Below are 16,354 nucleotides of genomic sequence, written 5' to 3' on the forward strand. Positions count from 1 at the left end.
AGAATGAAATGGTAAGATGACCCATTCCTCAACTATTTCCACCTGCAGGTTTGAACTGTTTTTTAAAGAATTGCTGCTGATTGGCTGGTAGAAGTAGGACTACTAAGCCATGCTAAAAGTATGTTAGCGATAATCCAAGCCATGATCATTAAAGAAAAGGGGAAGAAGCTGATGGGAACAGAAATACAGATACTCACTTCACTCAGGTTCTTGCCACTGAGCACATTTTGAACGTAGAGAGGTGTGTGTGTGACTACAGAATATTTGCTCTTCATTTTCTCTGCCTCTGCCTTGTATTTGAGCTGTGAGAGGGAAAGAATATGTACAATAGGTAACATCTTCCTTTTTTTGTCACTCTGCTTTTCAAAAATAATTCAACATTTTTTGTGAAAGAAGCACTCTTAAAGCATGTCAAGTTGTATATGGTTTGGAGCCTCTTTTCCTTGAAGAAAGGATGAAGTGGAAAATTGCAAGCAACAATAGCTTTGGCAAGACTAAAACCATCTTGGATAAAAAGATGTTTGGTGCCTTATGTGCTGGCCTCTTTCCGGTTAGTTAGAAAGATATTTTTTTTTGCATTTGAAAATATTTGGGCTGGTGGAAGTTTGAAGCTATCAGAAATTGCCAACCATACTTACGAGATTGCGAAGATCATAGGCATGTTTAGCATGGAGAATTTCAGGAGTGTCCCAAACAAAACAACCAATGCCTTTGAGCCAGTTGAGATCATCTTTGTATACAAACTGAGGTATTAAAATTAAAAGAGAAACAGAGAGAAAGAATGAGGATTCATTCCATACAACCTCAAGAATGGTTTATCTATCAACTAAAATTAACTTCCCAGCTTGGGTCTAGCTCCATTCCATGTTAAATGATCTATTATTAATTCAATTCCAGACCTGGAAGAAATACCACTGATGACTAATTTTAATGTTAATTTCATGTCTTCCTATTGCCCATGCTTATCGGGTACGGTCTGATCAGCAGATTATAATTCAGTTGGCCCTTCTTTTTATCAGCCTCTGCCATCTGAAGAAAATATAATTATTAGAAGCCGGAAGCCCCAAAATGTGACTGGTTAGTTTAAATCAGCCTTTTAAATTCAACTCCATCCAAGGAATCTCTGTTGCTCTTATGTCTTTAGTTTTCTGTTGGTAGTCAGTTTCATCAAGAAGAGAAGAGATGGTTGATAAGGTTGTACGTTTGTAATTTTATTCCCCTTTGGGGTTTTTTTCTTTTTACCTCATGAATTTCTTTTCCTCCCATAGTACACCTTGTTTTGCCACATTTTTGCTTTTCTTTTTTTTCCACTGACCTCTTTGATTGTCCCTTAACCACTGTTTTTTATTTTGTTCTAATATTTATAAAGGTCATTCACTTATCACTCCAAAATACCCAACAGCAGCTGTATCGTACTTTCAGCTTGGGTTTGAATTAAATTTCATTAAAATTAGTATACCTTACTAATGTATAAAATGGAGCGCGTCCCACCACTCATATTTTCTCCTGAATTGTGCAATGCTTGTTTAGTAGATTTCTAAAAAGGAGTTATAATATAATTGACTTACATCACTAAGTTGATTATTGACTTTTCGGGCAAGAATATTGGCATGAGGATCTGGAATACTGGCCCACTGATGGAGATGGACACGATAATCAATTTCACTGATTTTCTTCTGTGTTTTCTTAGCTGTCACTATGCCCACCATGTCTGGCGCGATATGGATTTTAGCCTTGTTCTTTTCATAGACGTCTCTGTATAAACGCTAGAAAGTTCAGACAGAAAAGTTAGTTGATAGTACGTTAACAAGCTTCCCAGCCAAATAAGATCTGTGATAATTTTCTAAGGAGCTGAATACTATGATTAGAATAAACGTGAGCAAATGCTTATTGATTTATTTAGAACATTATAGTGCTCTAATTATGCTAAAACAGTTTTACAAAAATAAAAAAGTTACCCTATTTTCCGGCGTATAAGACGACTGGGCGTATAAGACGACCCCCCAACTTTTGAGATGATTTTCAAGATTTTTCGTCTTATACGCCGGAAAATCAGCGAGCCCGGGAAGGCACGCCCTCCCCTCTCACTGTGGAGGAAGCAGAGCAGTCTGGCGTCTGGCGGGAGCCGGCAGGGCAGTCTTGCGCACGCGCGTGCTCCCCGGCTGTTAAGGAGCACTCCTTAGCAGCCGGGGAGTGCGCGCGTGTGCAGGACTGCCCCGCCGGCTCCCGCCCGACGCTCTTCCCTCTTGAGGCAGCATCGCTCCCCGGCTCCTAAGGAGTCCTCGGGGATGCTGCCTCAAGAGGGAAGAGCGTCGGGCGGGAGCCGGCAGGGCAGTCCTGCACACGCGCGCACTCCCCGGCTGCTAAGGAGTGCTCCTTAACAGCCGGGGAGTGCGCGCGTGCGCAGGACTGCCCTGCCAGCTCCCGCCAGACGCCAGACTGCCCTGCTTCCTCCACAGTGAGAGGGGAGGGCGTGCCTTCCCGGGCTCGCTGATTTTCCGGCGTATAAGACGACTGGGCATATAAGATGACCCCCCAACTTTTGAGATGATTTTCATGGGTTAAAAAGTCATCTTATATGCCGAAAAATATGGTATTAAAAATGCCTAGACATCACTGAAAATCTGATTTAATTACAGCAATACAACACACATAAGCCTCAGCTGGCCTAAAATATTTTGGTACTACTGGTATTTGTTAATATTTTGCTACTGTTCACTGCAAACAGGACAGGTTCAGACTCCAATGGATAGTTAAGACTACAGAAGAAACAACTGCAACCAGCCTGCCTTCCATAGAAGACCTGTATATTGTGCAGGTCAGAAGGAGGGCTGAGAAAATATCTGCAGACCCCTCACATCCTGGACATAAATTGTTTCAATTTCTTCCCTCAAGACGACGCTATACGGCATTGCATGCCAAACGACAGGTTTTTCCCCTCATACCATTGCTCTGCTGAACACCTAAATCTCACAGTGCTGTCTAATGCCTATGTAGTTTGGCTGTAGTAATATCATTTATCCTTCTTATTATTTTTACTCCCCCTCTTATAAGGGACGCGGTGGCTCAGTGGGTTAGGATGCTGAGCTTGTCGATCAGAAGGTCGGCAGTTTTGTGGGTCGAATCCCGAGTGCCACGTAACAGAGTGAGCGCCTGTTTCTTGTCCCAGCTTCTGCCAACCTAGCAGTTCGAAAGCATGTAAAAAATGCAAGTAGAAAAATAGGGACCACTACGGTGGAAAGGTAACAGCGTTCCATGTTCCTTTGGCATCTAGTCATGCCAGCCACATGACCACGGAGAAGTCCTCGGACAAGCGCTGGCTCTTCGGCCTTGAAACAGAGATGAGCACTGGCCCCTAGTCGGAAACGACTAGCACGCATGTGCGGGGGAACCTTTACCTTTACCTTTACCCCCTCTTATTGGTATTATTATGATGTTTATTATTCTGTTGCTTTGCATGTATACTGAAAGCTTCTCCACCAGAGACAAATTCCTTGTGTGTCTAATCCCACTTGGCCAAATGAAATATTTTATTAATGAAAAGGTATGGATAGCTGTCTGAATTCAACATACAGAAGCCAAGTATCAACTGCAATGCAAAATGAATTAAATAGTCCTCGTTTCCCCTTGGTGTAACCTGGTTAAGTTCAGCTTATAACATTAGTTCTTAGCAGTGCTAATTAGGTCTAACTAAGATCTGATTGGAAGCCACCAAGTTTTTTTAAAATACGTAAATAAAAATAATGGTACATTAGTAAGCATTAATATTGCTCTGTCCCAAACAAATTGATAGTATGGTCAGTATTAAAGGAAAATGAATCCAGAAGGTTTAAAAAGCACCCCTTACTTTCTAATTATCTGTTTGTTTTAAGATAGAGAATTTTTTTTCCCTTTACTAGAGAAGAAAGTTAAACTGAAACCCTGGATCAGTTTAACCACTCCAAACATCTGATGAAGTGCATAAAGTGTTATGCCTTTTAATAAAGTTTATTAATTGGAAAGGGTGCTATCCAGCTCCTCCTGATTTTGAACTGACAGACTAACCTGGTTATTCTATACTGAAACATATAGAGGAACAATGCAGCTTAACTGTTTGAATTGTTAGAATCCAAAACTGGCAAATGGAGAGAGAGAATTTCTGAGTTGGACTATGGCTAGATCTTGAAGTGCTCTATTCTATAGGAATCCATGCAGGCTCAGTAGTGCAAGTAGCCAAAGGATTGTGGGACTCCGCACCCTACGGCTGATTTTTCTGTTTGGGGACCCTAAATGGCCCAAAAGTCGTCCCAAAGAGGCTGCAAAGAAGGAAGCCCCACTGATCAGAGATGGCGGTCGATCCGGTCGGTCGGAGAAACCCTCCAGAAACCAATAGAAGAAAGGCTAGCATCAGTCCATAGTCTAGCCCAAGCTACAATCAGCCGAAGCCAAAAAGCACTAAGTTAAGCTTGATCGTAAACAACGTGTCTGGAACTGGGTAAGAATATTGATTCTCTCTCTTCTACCTGATTGATCTCCTGGGGAAAAAACCCCAAGAAAACAAAAATTCTCCAAAACTGAGAGGAGGGGGATTTTTGCACCACCCTCCTATAGACGGAAGCGGCAAATTAAATTCGTCTGGGGGAAAGAAACATATTGAAATGAAATAAATATAAGACTTAAATCTGGATAAGTGGGAAATTGGTAGAAATAGTTAAGATTTTCTTTATAAAAGATTATTAATGAAAGGAATCCATAAAGTTTTCCTATTCGTGAATGAAGCAGAACCTATGATTTTATCTGTCCTAATCTATTGTTTGAAGTAAGATCTTGGGAATGTAAGTCTCTCATATGATCTCATCCAAAGGAATTAAGGCTTGTAAATTTTGTGCTTGACTCCCCACCACTTGGAGAAGCAGGAAATGTTTAATATAGTTTTTTTTTTTAATATCTTACATCAATGTTCAGCTTGCCAACTCTTAAGCATCTTGCAGTGTTGGGATCATCCTGAACACCTCTAGGAATGGTGTAGAGTGCTTTAAATTTATCATACTCTTCCCGATATTTCACCTAGTGGCAAAGAAAAGAAAAATAAGCCATATGGAAACCATGTCTTATTTTTAAAGCTGATTTACCTAAATGCATTGTTAGGTATACTTACAATACTGGCATTATATTTCAGCTGCCTAGCACGAACAAAAGGCACAGCATCAGGAGGCAATTTGTAAGTGAGGGACTTGATTTTCTCCCACACTTTCTTGTATACATTCTGAAGAAAGAAGAAACAGTTACATTGATATTTGAGAAGAAATCTATGAAACAGCAGCGTAGAACATGTAGTCCTCAACTTATAGCCATATTTATACCTTAAATTTTGTGTCATACAGTATGCCTTATTTTAACTGTTATGCTTCTGACATGAATAAACCAACTGACAACAACCATTGGATTAGTGACCATTTAAAATGACAATGGCACTGAAAAAAAAACGACATGATCATTTTTCTCACTTACAACCATTGCAGCATCCTCCATGGTTGCGTGAACCAAATTGAACAATTGGCAACTGGCCTGTATTTATGACAGTCGCAGTGTCCCCAGGGGGTCATGTGGATCACCTTTTGCGACCTTCACCCAAGCAATGTCACTTAACAACCCAGTTACTAACTTAACAACTGCAGTGATTGGCTTAACAACTGTGGCAAGAAAGGTCGTAAAATGGGGCAAAACTCACTTAGCAACTGTCTCGCTTACCAACTGGCTCAGTTGTGGTCATAAGTCAAGGAATACTTGTAAAAGGTAGCACAGTATAGAAAACCTTTTGCTTTTTGTACAGAAGAAAGGTTTGGGTCTTCTTTCGCATTCTTGCCCATGATGGCACATAGCAAAATTTGTTAGCGATTAACCATCTTTCCGCAACATACAACTGCATATCAATCTTAAACAGGATGTAAACCAGAACTACATATTCCTTCGCCTATATTATAACTTTATCTCCTCTTAATCTTCTTGAGTTGGTTGGAAATGAAAAGAATACCACCCCCACTCCGATCTACGATCCATCCTAGATAAAGCCAGCCTAAGCAGGAAGAGAAGTCATTACTAATTAATCCTCACATTCTGACTTTATTTATTTATTTATTATTTAAATTTATATACCACCCTATTCCCATAGGACTCAGGGCGGTTTACAGGGAAATTAAAATACATAGTATACAAAATTAAAATCAATTAAAACTATTAATTAAATTACAGTCCCTGAAGTTAAACTAAAACCCAATTAAATTAAATTAAATTAAAACCCCTCAGTCTGGGCCAAACAGCTCGAAGAACCAGGTTTTCAAGTCCCGGCAAAATGAGCGAAGATCGGGGGCAGTCCTGAGTTCCATGGGAAGTTGGTTCCATAGGGCCGGCGCGCCCACAGAGAACGCCCTTCCCCTGGGAACAACCCGCCGGCATTCCTTAACCGGCGGTACCCTGAGAAGGCCCTCCCTGTGGGAGCGCACAGGACGATGGGAAGTTGATGCTGGCAGCAGGTATTCCCTTAGATAATCCGGACCCAAGCCATTTAGGGCTTTATAGGTCATTACCAGCACCTTGAATCTCACCCGGAGGGTAACCGGAAGCCAATGCAGCTCAGGGAGAAGAGGTGTTCACATCTTCCTGCAATATGGCTATGTAATACAGATCATAAGCTACCAAATGGAGCACTGAAAAGCCATCAATTGCTGTTAGGAATCTAGCAGTGAGTTCTATAACAGAGGACCTGTTTTTCTCAGCCAATCTGTTTGCCTGTTACATATTGGTATAAGAAGCTACCAGAGCAGCAGTGAGCCAAAATTTGTTTTCCTTAAGTGTGTGCAAAAAGTAATTTCAAGAGGCTTCTGGACTTGGCAGAACTTGAAACATTTTGTATTCATGCATGCTGTTTGAAATACTGTCTGTACTACACTATCATAACTCCAGAATAGCATTAAAAAGAAAAATACTCACATTGCTGAAGAGGTGCTTGAGGTTCTGGATCCTATCATGATCTGCTGTTTTCAATACTGTGGTGTATTTGTCCTTTGTTTTATGGTATTGTTCTTTATATTTCAGCTGTAATAAAAGTGAGTTACAGTCATTCAATCTCTTCATACAGATTACAGAAAAAGAAAATAAGGAATAAATCTGAGCAAAGAAGGAGAATGACTCACCTCACTAGCATTGATACCACTCTGAACGGCAGTTACATAAACTGGAGTGTCCATAACCACACCATAGTTTGGTAGATTGTCCTTCCCTTGTTTTGTGTATATCAGCTGCAAAATCAAGGCAAAAAAGAGCAGTAGGGCTTAGTTCTTTAGTGACCATGTGCACAACTTATGAGATTAATATTTTTGAAGTCCATGTACTACTGTATATGGGTCTCTGATATACAGATTTAAAAAATATTGCAGAGCTATATTTCTACTAACATCCTTTTAGGAGTAAAATAGAAAGGTTTGCTTTGTTCTCCGAAAGTGAGACACCATCCTTGCATTTATTTATCCGTGTATTTTTCCCCATAAAGAAAAGTAATTCTACAAATAAAGATGCCTTATCTAGGCTCTGCTCAAGTATCAGCAAATCATTCTGTCCTGATTTGCACAAAACATTAAATGAAGTGAATCATGCATGTCATGCACATCGTGCCAGAAGTGCTTTTCTGAAAGGCAACTGGACTTCCTTGTTTTTTTCCTTGAAAACATTTTGCTTCTCATCCAAGAAGCTTCTTCGGTTCTAACTGAATAGTGGGAAATAGAAGGATTTATATTCTTTGCAATCATCTGGGCATTAGCTCTCTGAGGGTCATTGAGGCCACTTGGGAGTTTATCTGTATCCCCAAAGACACCTTTCCTGCGTTAAAAAATAAAGGCTGTTTCCTAATTGTGTTATGTAATATTCCTCAGTGGATCTATGGATGAGTCCTGGTGTATGCCTGAACTGATTAATTAAATATGCCTCCCAGATGTAGCTCATGCTTCTTCTTACTTGGCTCTGAAGATCATAAGACTTCTTGGCATGCAGTATTTGAGGAGTGTCCCACACGTAACATCCAATTCCCTTTAGCCATGTCAAATCATCTTTATATATTACCTATAGTTAGAGAGAAAATAATAAAAGAAAACATAAAACTTCTCTTATCTTCCCTTGCATATCATACTTGATATCTCCGATCATCTCACAGGGCAAAATCTCCAGGTCAAATTTTACAAAAAAAGAGGAACATCAAAAACATTAGTTTAAGTTTAAGTTTATTGAATTTATATATTAGATTTATATATTAGATTTGAATTATCTAATGCAAATCTGAACATAGAGCCCGTGCATGTCTTTTTGAGCTTCTTCCTGATATCATTCCTACTTTAAAAAAAACCATTTTTAGTTAACTATATCAGGTTACGTTACGGAGAATTTAAAGCAGAGATGTAGAACTTGTGGTTCTCAAAGCATTGCTGAATTACGATCTGCAGCATTCCGCATCATTGGCTATTTCAATTTAGGATGTTTATCACTTTCGGTTTAAGGCAGTCTTCCCTTTGGGGACAATTATACTATGCAATGAAATCCCATGAAGATACTCCGCAGGTTTCTTCATGGTTATACTGTACTATGCCAGTATATAGCAATAGCACCTAGGCTTATATACCCGCTTCACAGTGCTTTACGGGCCTCTCTAAGCGGTTTACAGAGTCAGCTTATTGCCCCCAACAATCTGGATCCTCATTTTACCGACCTCGGAAGGATGGAAGGCTGAGTCAACCTTGAGCGAGAATCAAACTACCGAACTGCTGGCAGTTGGCAGTCAGCAGAATTAGCCTGCAGGACTGCATTCTAACCACTGTGCCATATAAAGCAAAAGCTCTGGATTACTGGATGACTGACCCAAAGCTTGAGTGCTGATTTGCAATAAACGAAGCATTTCTCAGTGACTCAGTGTTACTTACATCGCTCAGAATCTCCTGAGCCTTTCTAGCCAGCACCACATCGTTCTCTTCCGGGGAGCAGTTCCACTGGTGCAGGTAGGTTCGGTACTCAAGGTCACTGAGGATATACTGACATTTCTTAGCCAGCACGTGGTTGATCATGTCACTTGGGATATGAATGTGTGCCTTGGTGTCTTCATAATTCTTCCTGTAAGCCAACTGGAAAACAAGATAAAATAGGAAAATGTTAGCAAAATAAGGGGGCTCTGGGCCCTCTGCTCCATCAAAAGCAGACAGCATGGGTAACAATCTGTTGCCAAGTCAGTTTCAGGTCTGCTCCGAAGAAACGAGTAGCACAGATAGCACAATGTCAGCACGGATTTCTTGCCTTCCGAGGCCTCATCTTCATCCCGTCATCAGACATGTTTCCCTCTCTTTATATCACAGGTAGTCCTCGACTTACAACCACATTGCTGAGCCCTTTTCTTGCCACATTTATTAAGCGAATCAGTGCAGTTGTTAAATTGGTAACAGGGTTGTCAAGTGAATTCCCCACTGACTTTGCTTATCAGAAGGTCATAAAAGGTGATCACCTGACCCTGGGACATGGCAACCGTCATAAATATGAGCCAGTTGTCAAGCACCCCAGTGTAAGACATGGGACCATGGGGATGCTACAACAGTCTTCACTTTTTTCATTGCCGTTGCAACTTCGAATGGTCACTAAATGAACTGCTGTAAGTCAAGGACTGCCTGTATTCAGCTTCCTCGCTATAATTCCTGCAAGAATTACCATCCAAGAAAAGCCACAAATAACTCCTTACCGCACTCCGTATTTTTTGGAAAGCAAGAGAATGGACCACACTTGGGAAGTCTTTTATATGTTTCCCCGCCAGATAATGGCCCTTTAGCTTCTCGTATGTTGCTTTATATTTGAGCTGAAAAGGGCAAATAAAGCAAGTATTAGATTTCTGTTTTTTTTTTTAAATCGCACAAACAAAGGTAACAATCAAAAGAAAATTCATACAGACCAGGCTGTTAATATAATCAGCATGTTTGGCACCAACAATTGGGATGTAGTCTGGAGGCAAAGTGTAACCATAAGCCTTCTTTGATTCCCAGGCATCCTTGTACACATACTAGAAGGGACAAAAATGGCAGATTAGATTTTTTTATGTGTGTGTGTATATATCTACATCTACATCTACATCTACATCTACATCTATCTATCTATCTATCTATCTATCTATCTATCTATCTATCTATCTATCTATCTATCTATCTAGATATAGATATATAGATATATAAATTTTTATAGGATTAGGAATAGGGTTAGGGTCGGGCTTAGGGTTGGGGTTAGGGTTAGGATTTTTAAAAATACCATTCTTAATATTTAGCAAACAGCATGTTGTCTGGGTTTGTGTAATTAAAAAACAATGAATAATAATTAATTATTACAATGTTAATTAATCACTCAATAGTCTTCTTCTTACTAATATATTCAATGGCAGGTTCGATCTAATGAACTAAGTTAAAAAGAGTCCAAATGTAAATGCCCTTAAAACAGGGGTAGGTAGGGAAAGAAGTCCCCTTTATGACTTCTGGACTTCAGCTCCCAGAATTCCTGAGCCAGATGATTCAGGAATTCTGGGAGTTGGAGTCCATGAGTCATAAAAGGGACAGCGTTCCCCACCTCTGCCTTAAAGCAAGAGCAGGGTTTTTCCCCCAGTTTAAAACACCGGTCTGCAGTAGGAGGGATGTTAAAGCAAAATAGGTGGGTGCCCCACTTTTTTTTAAAAAAAAATCCCTTTATTGGGAATATTATTTCTCTCTGTCTCTTCTTGCTTTTCCTTTTCTCTCTCTCTGATATACACGCAGTCACACATATACAGCTTATGCTACAGCTTATCTTACAGTAATGCACAGGTAGTCCTTGACTAACAACAGTCTGTTTAGTGACTGTTCAAAGCTGCTATGGCACTGAAAAAAGTGAGTTATGACCGTTTTTCACGCTTACGACCATTGCAGCATCCCCATGGTCACATGATCAAAATTCAGATGCTTGGCAACTGACTCGTATTTATGACAGTTGCAGTGTTCTGGGGTCATGTAATCAGCTTTTGCAATCTACTGACAGGCAGTCAATGGGGGAGCCAGATTCACTTAATACTGGGTTACTGACTTAACAACTGCAGTGACTCACTTAACAACTACAGCAAGAAAGGTCGTAAAATGGGGCAAAACTCACTCAACAAATGTCTAGCAACAGAAATTCGGGGCTCAATTGTGGTTGTAAGATGAGGACTACCTGTATATTCCTTTTCCCTTAGAATGGCAGAAATTTTCCACCATTATTGAAGAGGAATGCAAAAGTTGTACAAAAATGAGTTCAGAAGCCACAGTGGGTCCAGAGTCTCAGCTTGTTCTCTCCTACTTAAAAGGCAGATCTTTGTATGCCTGTAGGCCAGGCATGTCAAACTGCTGGCCTGCAGGCCAGATGCGTCCCACCAAAACCACGCCCACCCCATTGCCGGCAATGGGGAAAAAGTTGTGATACGTGACGTCGCGAGTTTGACAGGCCTGCTGTAGGCAATTCCATTCTTTCAATTTTTTTGGAAGTACCATATAATATAATGTTTTCTTCAAGAGAAATTTGTCTGCTGGAGACTTCATTCTTGGCTAAATTCAGGGCTTTTTTTCTCATAGAACGCTCAGAACAGAGTTCCGGCACCTTTTTTTGGATGGAACCTTGTAGGGTAGGCAAGGCGGGTTGTATGACATGTGTGAGTTCCAGCACCTTTTTCTTTTACAAAAAAAGCACTGGCTAAATTGATTTCCTTTAATTGATCTGTCAGCAACTCTGTCGTATAGCTTGTTTTCTCTATCTTTGGCCTGTAGATTCCTTAGATCTAAAACAGTTAATAATCTATTTAAAAGACCATAGCTAGATCATTACTTTAAGAAGGAAAAGGCACACCACAATATATTTGCACAGTTAACATGAACAAAATGTATTCCTGTATAAAGTAATATAAAAATATATTACTTATTGATTTTTATCTAAATTTAAATAGTATCAATGAATAATATTTTAATACTTTAAATTATTGTGCAAATAATTGCGGGTTCAGAATTAAGACAGAGTGTGGATGCAGGATTCAAGGGAAAGTGAAGTTCAAACAGGCATTTGCATTAAAAATATGTTTCCCCAATTTAAGTTTCTTTCTAGTAATACAAGAGATCTTGAATTTACATGATCTGAAATACAAGATAGCCAGAAACTTACATCACTATACAGTTTTATCATCTGTCTAGAATGACTCAAGGCTGGTGTATCATCAGAACCGATGTAGTGGCCTTTCTCAAGGTTAAAGGTTTCTTTGTATTTCACCTAAGAAAAATGAATGGCAAGGCAAAAATTTCAGACATCAGGTTGAGTTTAAGGCTAACTTGATAAGCTGACTTTCTAGAATAGAGCAATATAGAGAATGTATTCTAATTTTTAGAAGTTTATAAAGTATTATTCTTTATGTGTGTATTTCTTTCTGTAAGAAAGACACAAAAGCTATAGACCAAATCATTGCTAGAAGTTCTGTCATTAACACAGATTTCACTCAGTTATTCTGCTTCAAACATGGTTTATATTTTTAAAAGCACTGTAGAGTATTCATGCTATGTATAACTACTCTAATATTGAAGGTTTTGTTAAAAAGAACACTGCATTATAGAACAGTCTATTAACTTAACCCTCAATGTACTGAATAAACAACACTAGATACAATGATCAAGCAAAACAATGAAAAACCTATTGTATGGCATCTTAAAATACATATTCTCATACACAGGGACACACACATTGACACCTATTGCAACCACCCGGTTTTAAAGAATGCTTACGTCACTCTGCATGATCGAGTTTGTCTTTGCCAAAACCACATCTGGAGCATCTTCAACGGATGTGAAATGGTCAAAATTATCAATGGCTTCCTTTGTGTAGATTCTCTGTAGAAAAAAACATGACATAATCATAATTATCTTCTGGGGAAGTCTAGAATGCTGCTATGAGTGTACAAAACAATAATTTACCTTGTTTATTAATTCCTGGGCATTCTTTACTCTCCGATGATCCACTGAATCTAATGGAATCCAACCACAGCCACGGAGCCATTCAAGATCTGATTTATAAAGGTTCTGTAAACATGAATAAACTATGATAAGTACAGTTTATATCTATCTGTATGTAGCTGATTTATTTTCCTAGACCTTTCTCTTGGATATGCTTGCATATCTACTTTGTAAAAAAAAATAATTTGGGGAAAAGTCCACTGGAGAGGGATGGCTATGACAAATCTGAATAAATAATAAAAAAAATTAAAGTTATTACTTACATCACTTTGAAGGTCATAGGCTTTCTTTGCCTGGATGCAGTCATTTTGGTCAGGGTGACACGTCCATTCATGAAGGTAATGACGATACGGAATGTCACTGACAAGGTGCTGGCCATCTCTGGCTGCAATGACCGAGCGTATATCTGGAGGTATGTGAATGTGGGATTTTGTTTTGTGATAGGATTCTTTGTATAATCTGTCATTCTGAATCTTGCCAGCATGCTCAAACCACACTAGTTTTGGATCCTCTCTCATATTATTGACTCCAACATAGTGGCCTCTTTGGATGACATAATCAGCCTTATATTTCAGCTAAAAGGGAGAAAACACATAAGGGTAAATATCAGTCTTGAATCTTTTCTTCTTCTAACTTGTAAAGTATTTTTTTCTGTTCTCATTTTTTGGAAAGATTAAGAAAAAAAATATAGGTGCAATTGCATGCTTACAAAGAAAATGGGCCCCTGGAATGATAAATCTGACTGGGTCATTCCAATGAGAAACTGGACGGGCTTTGATAGGCTTTGCAATATTATGAAGTATGAGCATGGCAAATATCTGAAACCTGTGAGATTTTTCAAATGTAGAAAGACTTTACCTCACTTTGGACGTTATCAGAATGCTTGGCATGACGAAGTGGCACGCTGTCAGGAGGTAAACTGTAGCCAGTAGCTTTGTGCTTCTCCCAGCTGTCCTTGTATAGATGCTGGAAACAGAACAGTAAAAAGTTAGCATTTTCTGAAACCCTACAATTGTTTCTAGTTCTACCCAAAACACATCCAGATTAAACTTCAGATTAAAAATAATTGTTTAAGCAATTGTTTCATATCCATTGCCCTTGGACAGTGTTTTTTTCATAAATTCACTGTGTCTTGTCTTTTCAAAATATTTAAACTATATTTCAATATTTCAAATATAACTAATCATAGAAAACTGCCATATTCAGAGATAGGCAAGGGGTCAATCTCAGCACCATCAAAATTAATTGATGGTGAATCTACAGGATTTCAGATGGAGGCCTTTCTCTGGAGATTCCAGAGACTGGATCCAAAACCTTTTACATACACACACACACAAAAAACCATACACACACACCTGTGTTGAGTCACTGAGCTGTAGCTCTCTACTAATGTAGCTTGGTTATATATGGCAGCCTTCAAAACAATATCTAGTGTGCTCCTCCTTACTGAAATTATTCAGGAGAGACTGAGCATACTATAGATCTGGATTTGGATCAAGGAGTTCATTTTTTTAACATATTTTATTAATTTTTTACAATGACCTTTTTTAGTGCTTAGTAAACAATGTGTTGTCTGGGTTCATATGTTTAAAAAACAATCAATAATAATTAATTTCTATACTTCCATAATCAATATATTAATTAATGATATATTTCTTTGATCTTCTCTTCATCCAATAGTATTCTCCTTTTGTCAAGATTAAGCAAATATTATTCTTAAATTCAGTACATATAAAGTTAAATATAAACCTTCTTCTTGTGTTCACACAAATAACAGTAACATCAGCATATAGCATCTTTTCTTATCAGTTTATATTTCAATTGTGTTTATAAAAGTCATCTTGTTGGGTCACTATATATCCTGTTTTCAAGATTTTTACATAAGCTTAATTTCCCCTCCGTATTCAAACCATCCTTATCAGTCATAATTTTCTCAAAGTTAATAACACTAAAATGTTAAAGAGAAACTTGGGAAAAACAGTTTTTATTCTATGGTTATATTTGAGGGATCTTAACAATCACTTAAAATGATTAATTGTCTTATTTGGCCTGGAGCTGACACCTGTGCATAGTTTCTGTTACTGTAATCATGAAGTTTTCAAAAATACAGATAACTTTCTCTACACACTGAAGAGTGGAGTGAAAATTGAGCAGGCTCAAGGGGAAGAAATGCTGAATAAATAAATGGGGAAGAAGATAGGAAACTTGCACAGAGAGAAAAGGAATGGGATTCTGAACAGGGAACATCGTGGCAAAGTCACTGCAATATTGTGTTGTAGTTTTTGAGTTAAAAGAACTGTGAAGCCTAAATGACCAAGAAACCAGAAGTTAGTATGAACATATGAGAATATACAAAGAGTTTCATAAAAAAAGCTAGAAAAAAGAGGGGGATATACAAATGGAAAGAACCAAAATAGTCCAATGAAAGCACAGTGGATCAATAGTGATAAGTAAATTTCTTTTGCGGTCAATAGAGTGAAAAACTCTGGAAAATGAGGATAGAATAGAATTCTCTTGAAATCAGCCCTGATAGGGGGAAACTCCCAACAAGAGGCCTATACATTAATATCCTTATTTTCCTTGACTGTAGTTTTTCACTAGCTATCCCACCAGGATTCATGATTCAAAGATATAAAATTATTCCAAATTTTCTATTTACTATTGTTCCTGGGAGGAAAGTACATACCTCATTAAGAATCCTAGCTGCATTTTTAACTGCTTGCAACCGAGGTGTATCTGTTAGTGTATAAATGGCCTTGATGTCATTCCATTCCTGGTGATATTTAATCTGGAAACAAAAAAAAACACCATTAAGAATAGAGTTATTAGAGGCCAAAGTTACAGATGTATAAATTGCATCTTAAACGGGCCATCTGATGCTCCCCAAATGTTCTGGCTTTCAGTTCACATCATCCAAGAGAGCAATGGAAGGTAGTCTCCAGATATCTGGAACAAATCCAACTGACTCTGCTTCTGATTTTTATTCCTGTATTTGTGGTTACTGATCTGCCTTCATTTTTGTGAATAAGAAAAATAAGAATCTACATACAGAGAACAAGAATATAACCTCAAACACAGAAACATACACAGTGTATACTTATTTGCATAATGCATGCCTTTCTGCAAAAAAATAATAATGGAGAAACAGAAAAGCTTATTGGCTAGATCAGAGTTAAGGTGCATTAAATTCAGCCTTTTTAATCTGCTAGTGCTCTTTAGAAACCATTGTGGTTGGTCTGCCACCACTTCTCTGCAAATCCCTGGCTATTCTTACTGTGATATGCAAATATAGTTAGTGTATGCTG

At 38.5% G+C, this 16,354-nt stretch overlaps 1 protein-coding gene across 1 annotated transcript in view; it reads right to left on the reverse strand.

Annotated features, from left to right (window-relative positions):
* NEB (nebulin) overlaps window positions 1-16,354 on the reverse strand; it is a 228,957-nt gene that overhangs the window by 73,747 nt on the left and 138,856 nt on the right. Inside the window, exons 118-134 of the mRNA XM_081333913.1 lie at window positions 15,736-15,837; window positions 13,908-14,015; window positions 13,313-13,624; window positions 13,011-13,115; window positions 12,822-12,926; window positions 12,211-12,315; window positions 9,956-10,063; window positions 9,749-9,862; window positions 8,946-9,143; window positions 7,990-8,094; window positions 7,173-7,277; window positions 6,970-7,074; window positions 5,138-5,245; window positions 4,933-5,046; window positions 1,569-1,766; window positions 639-743; window positions 198-302 (exon numbers count right to left, since the gene is read on the reverse strand). Coding sequence (XP_081190039.1) covers window positions 198-302; window positions 639-743; window positions 1,569-1,766; window positions 4,933-5,046; window positions 5,138-5,245; window positions 6,970-7,074; window positions 7,173-7,277; window positions 7,990-8,094; window positions 8,946-9,143; window positions 9,749-9,862; window positions 9,956-10,063; window positions 12,211-12,315; window positions 12,822-12,926; window positions 13,011-13,115; window positions 13,313-13,624; window positions 13,908-14,015; window positions 15,736-15,837 — 2,202 coding nt within the window. The remainder of the gene's footprint in view (window positions 1-197; window positions 303-638; window positions 744-1,568; window positions 1,767-4,932; window positions 5,047-5,137; window positions 5,246-6,969; window positions 7,075-7,172; window positions 7,278-7,989; window positions 8,095-8,945; window positions 9,144-9,748; window positions 9,863-9,955; window positions 10,064-12,210; window positions 12,316-12,821; window positions 12,927-13,010; window positions 13,116-13,312; window positions 13,625-13,907; window positions 14,016-15,735; window positions 15,838-16,354) is intronic.

This window comes from Vipera berus (assembly GCF_964194415.1).
Source record: "Vipera berus genome assembly, chromosome: 1".
NCBI lineage: Eukaryota > Metazoa > Chordata > Lepidosauria > Squamata > Viperidae > Vipera > Vipera berus.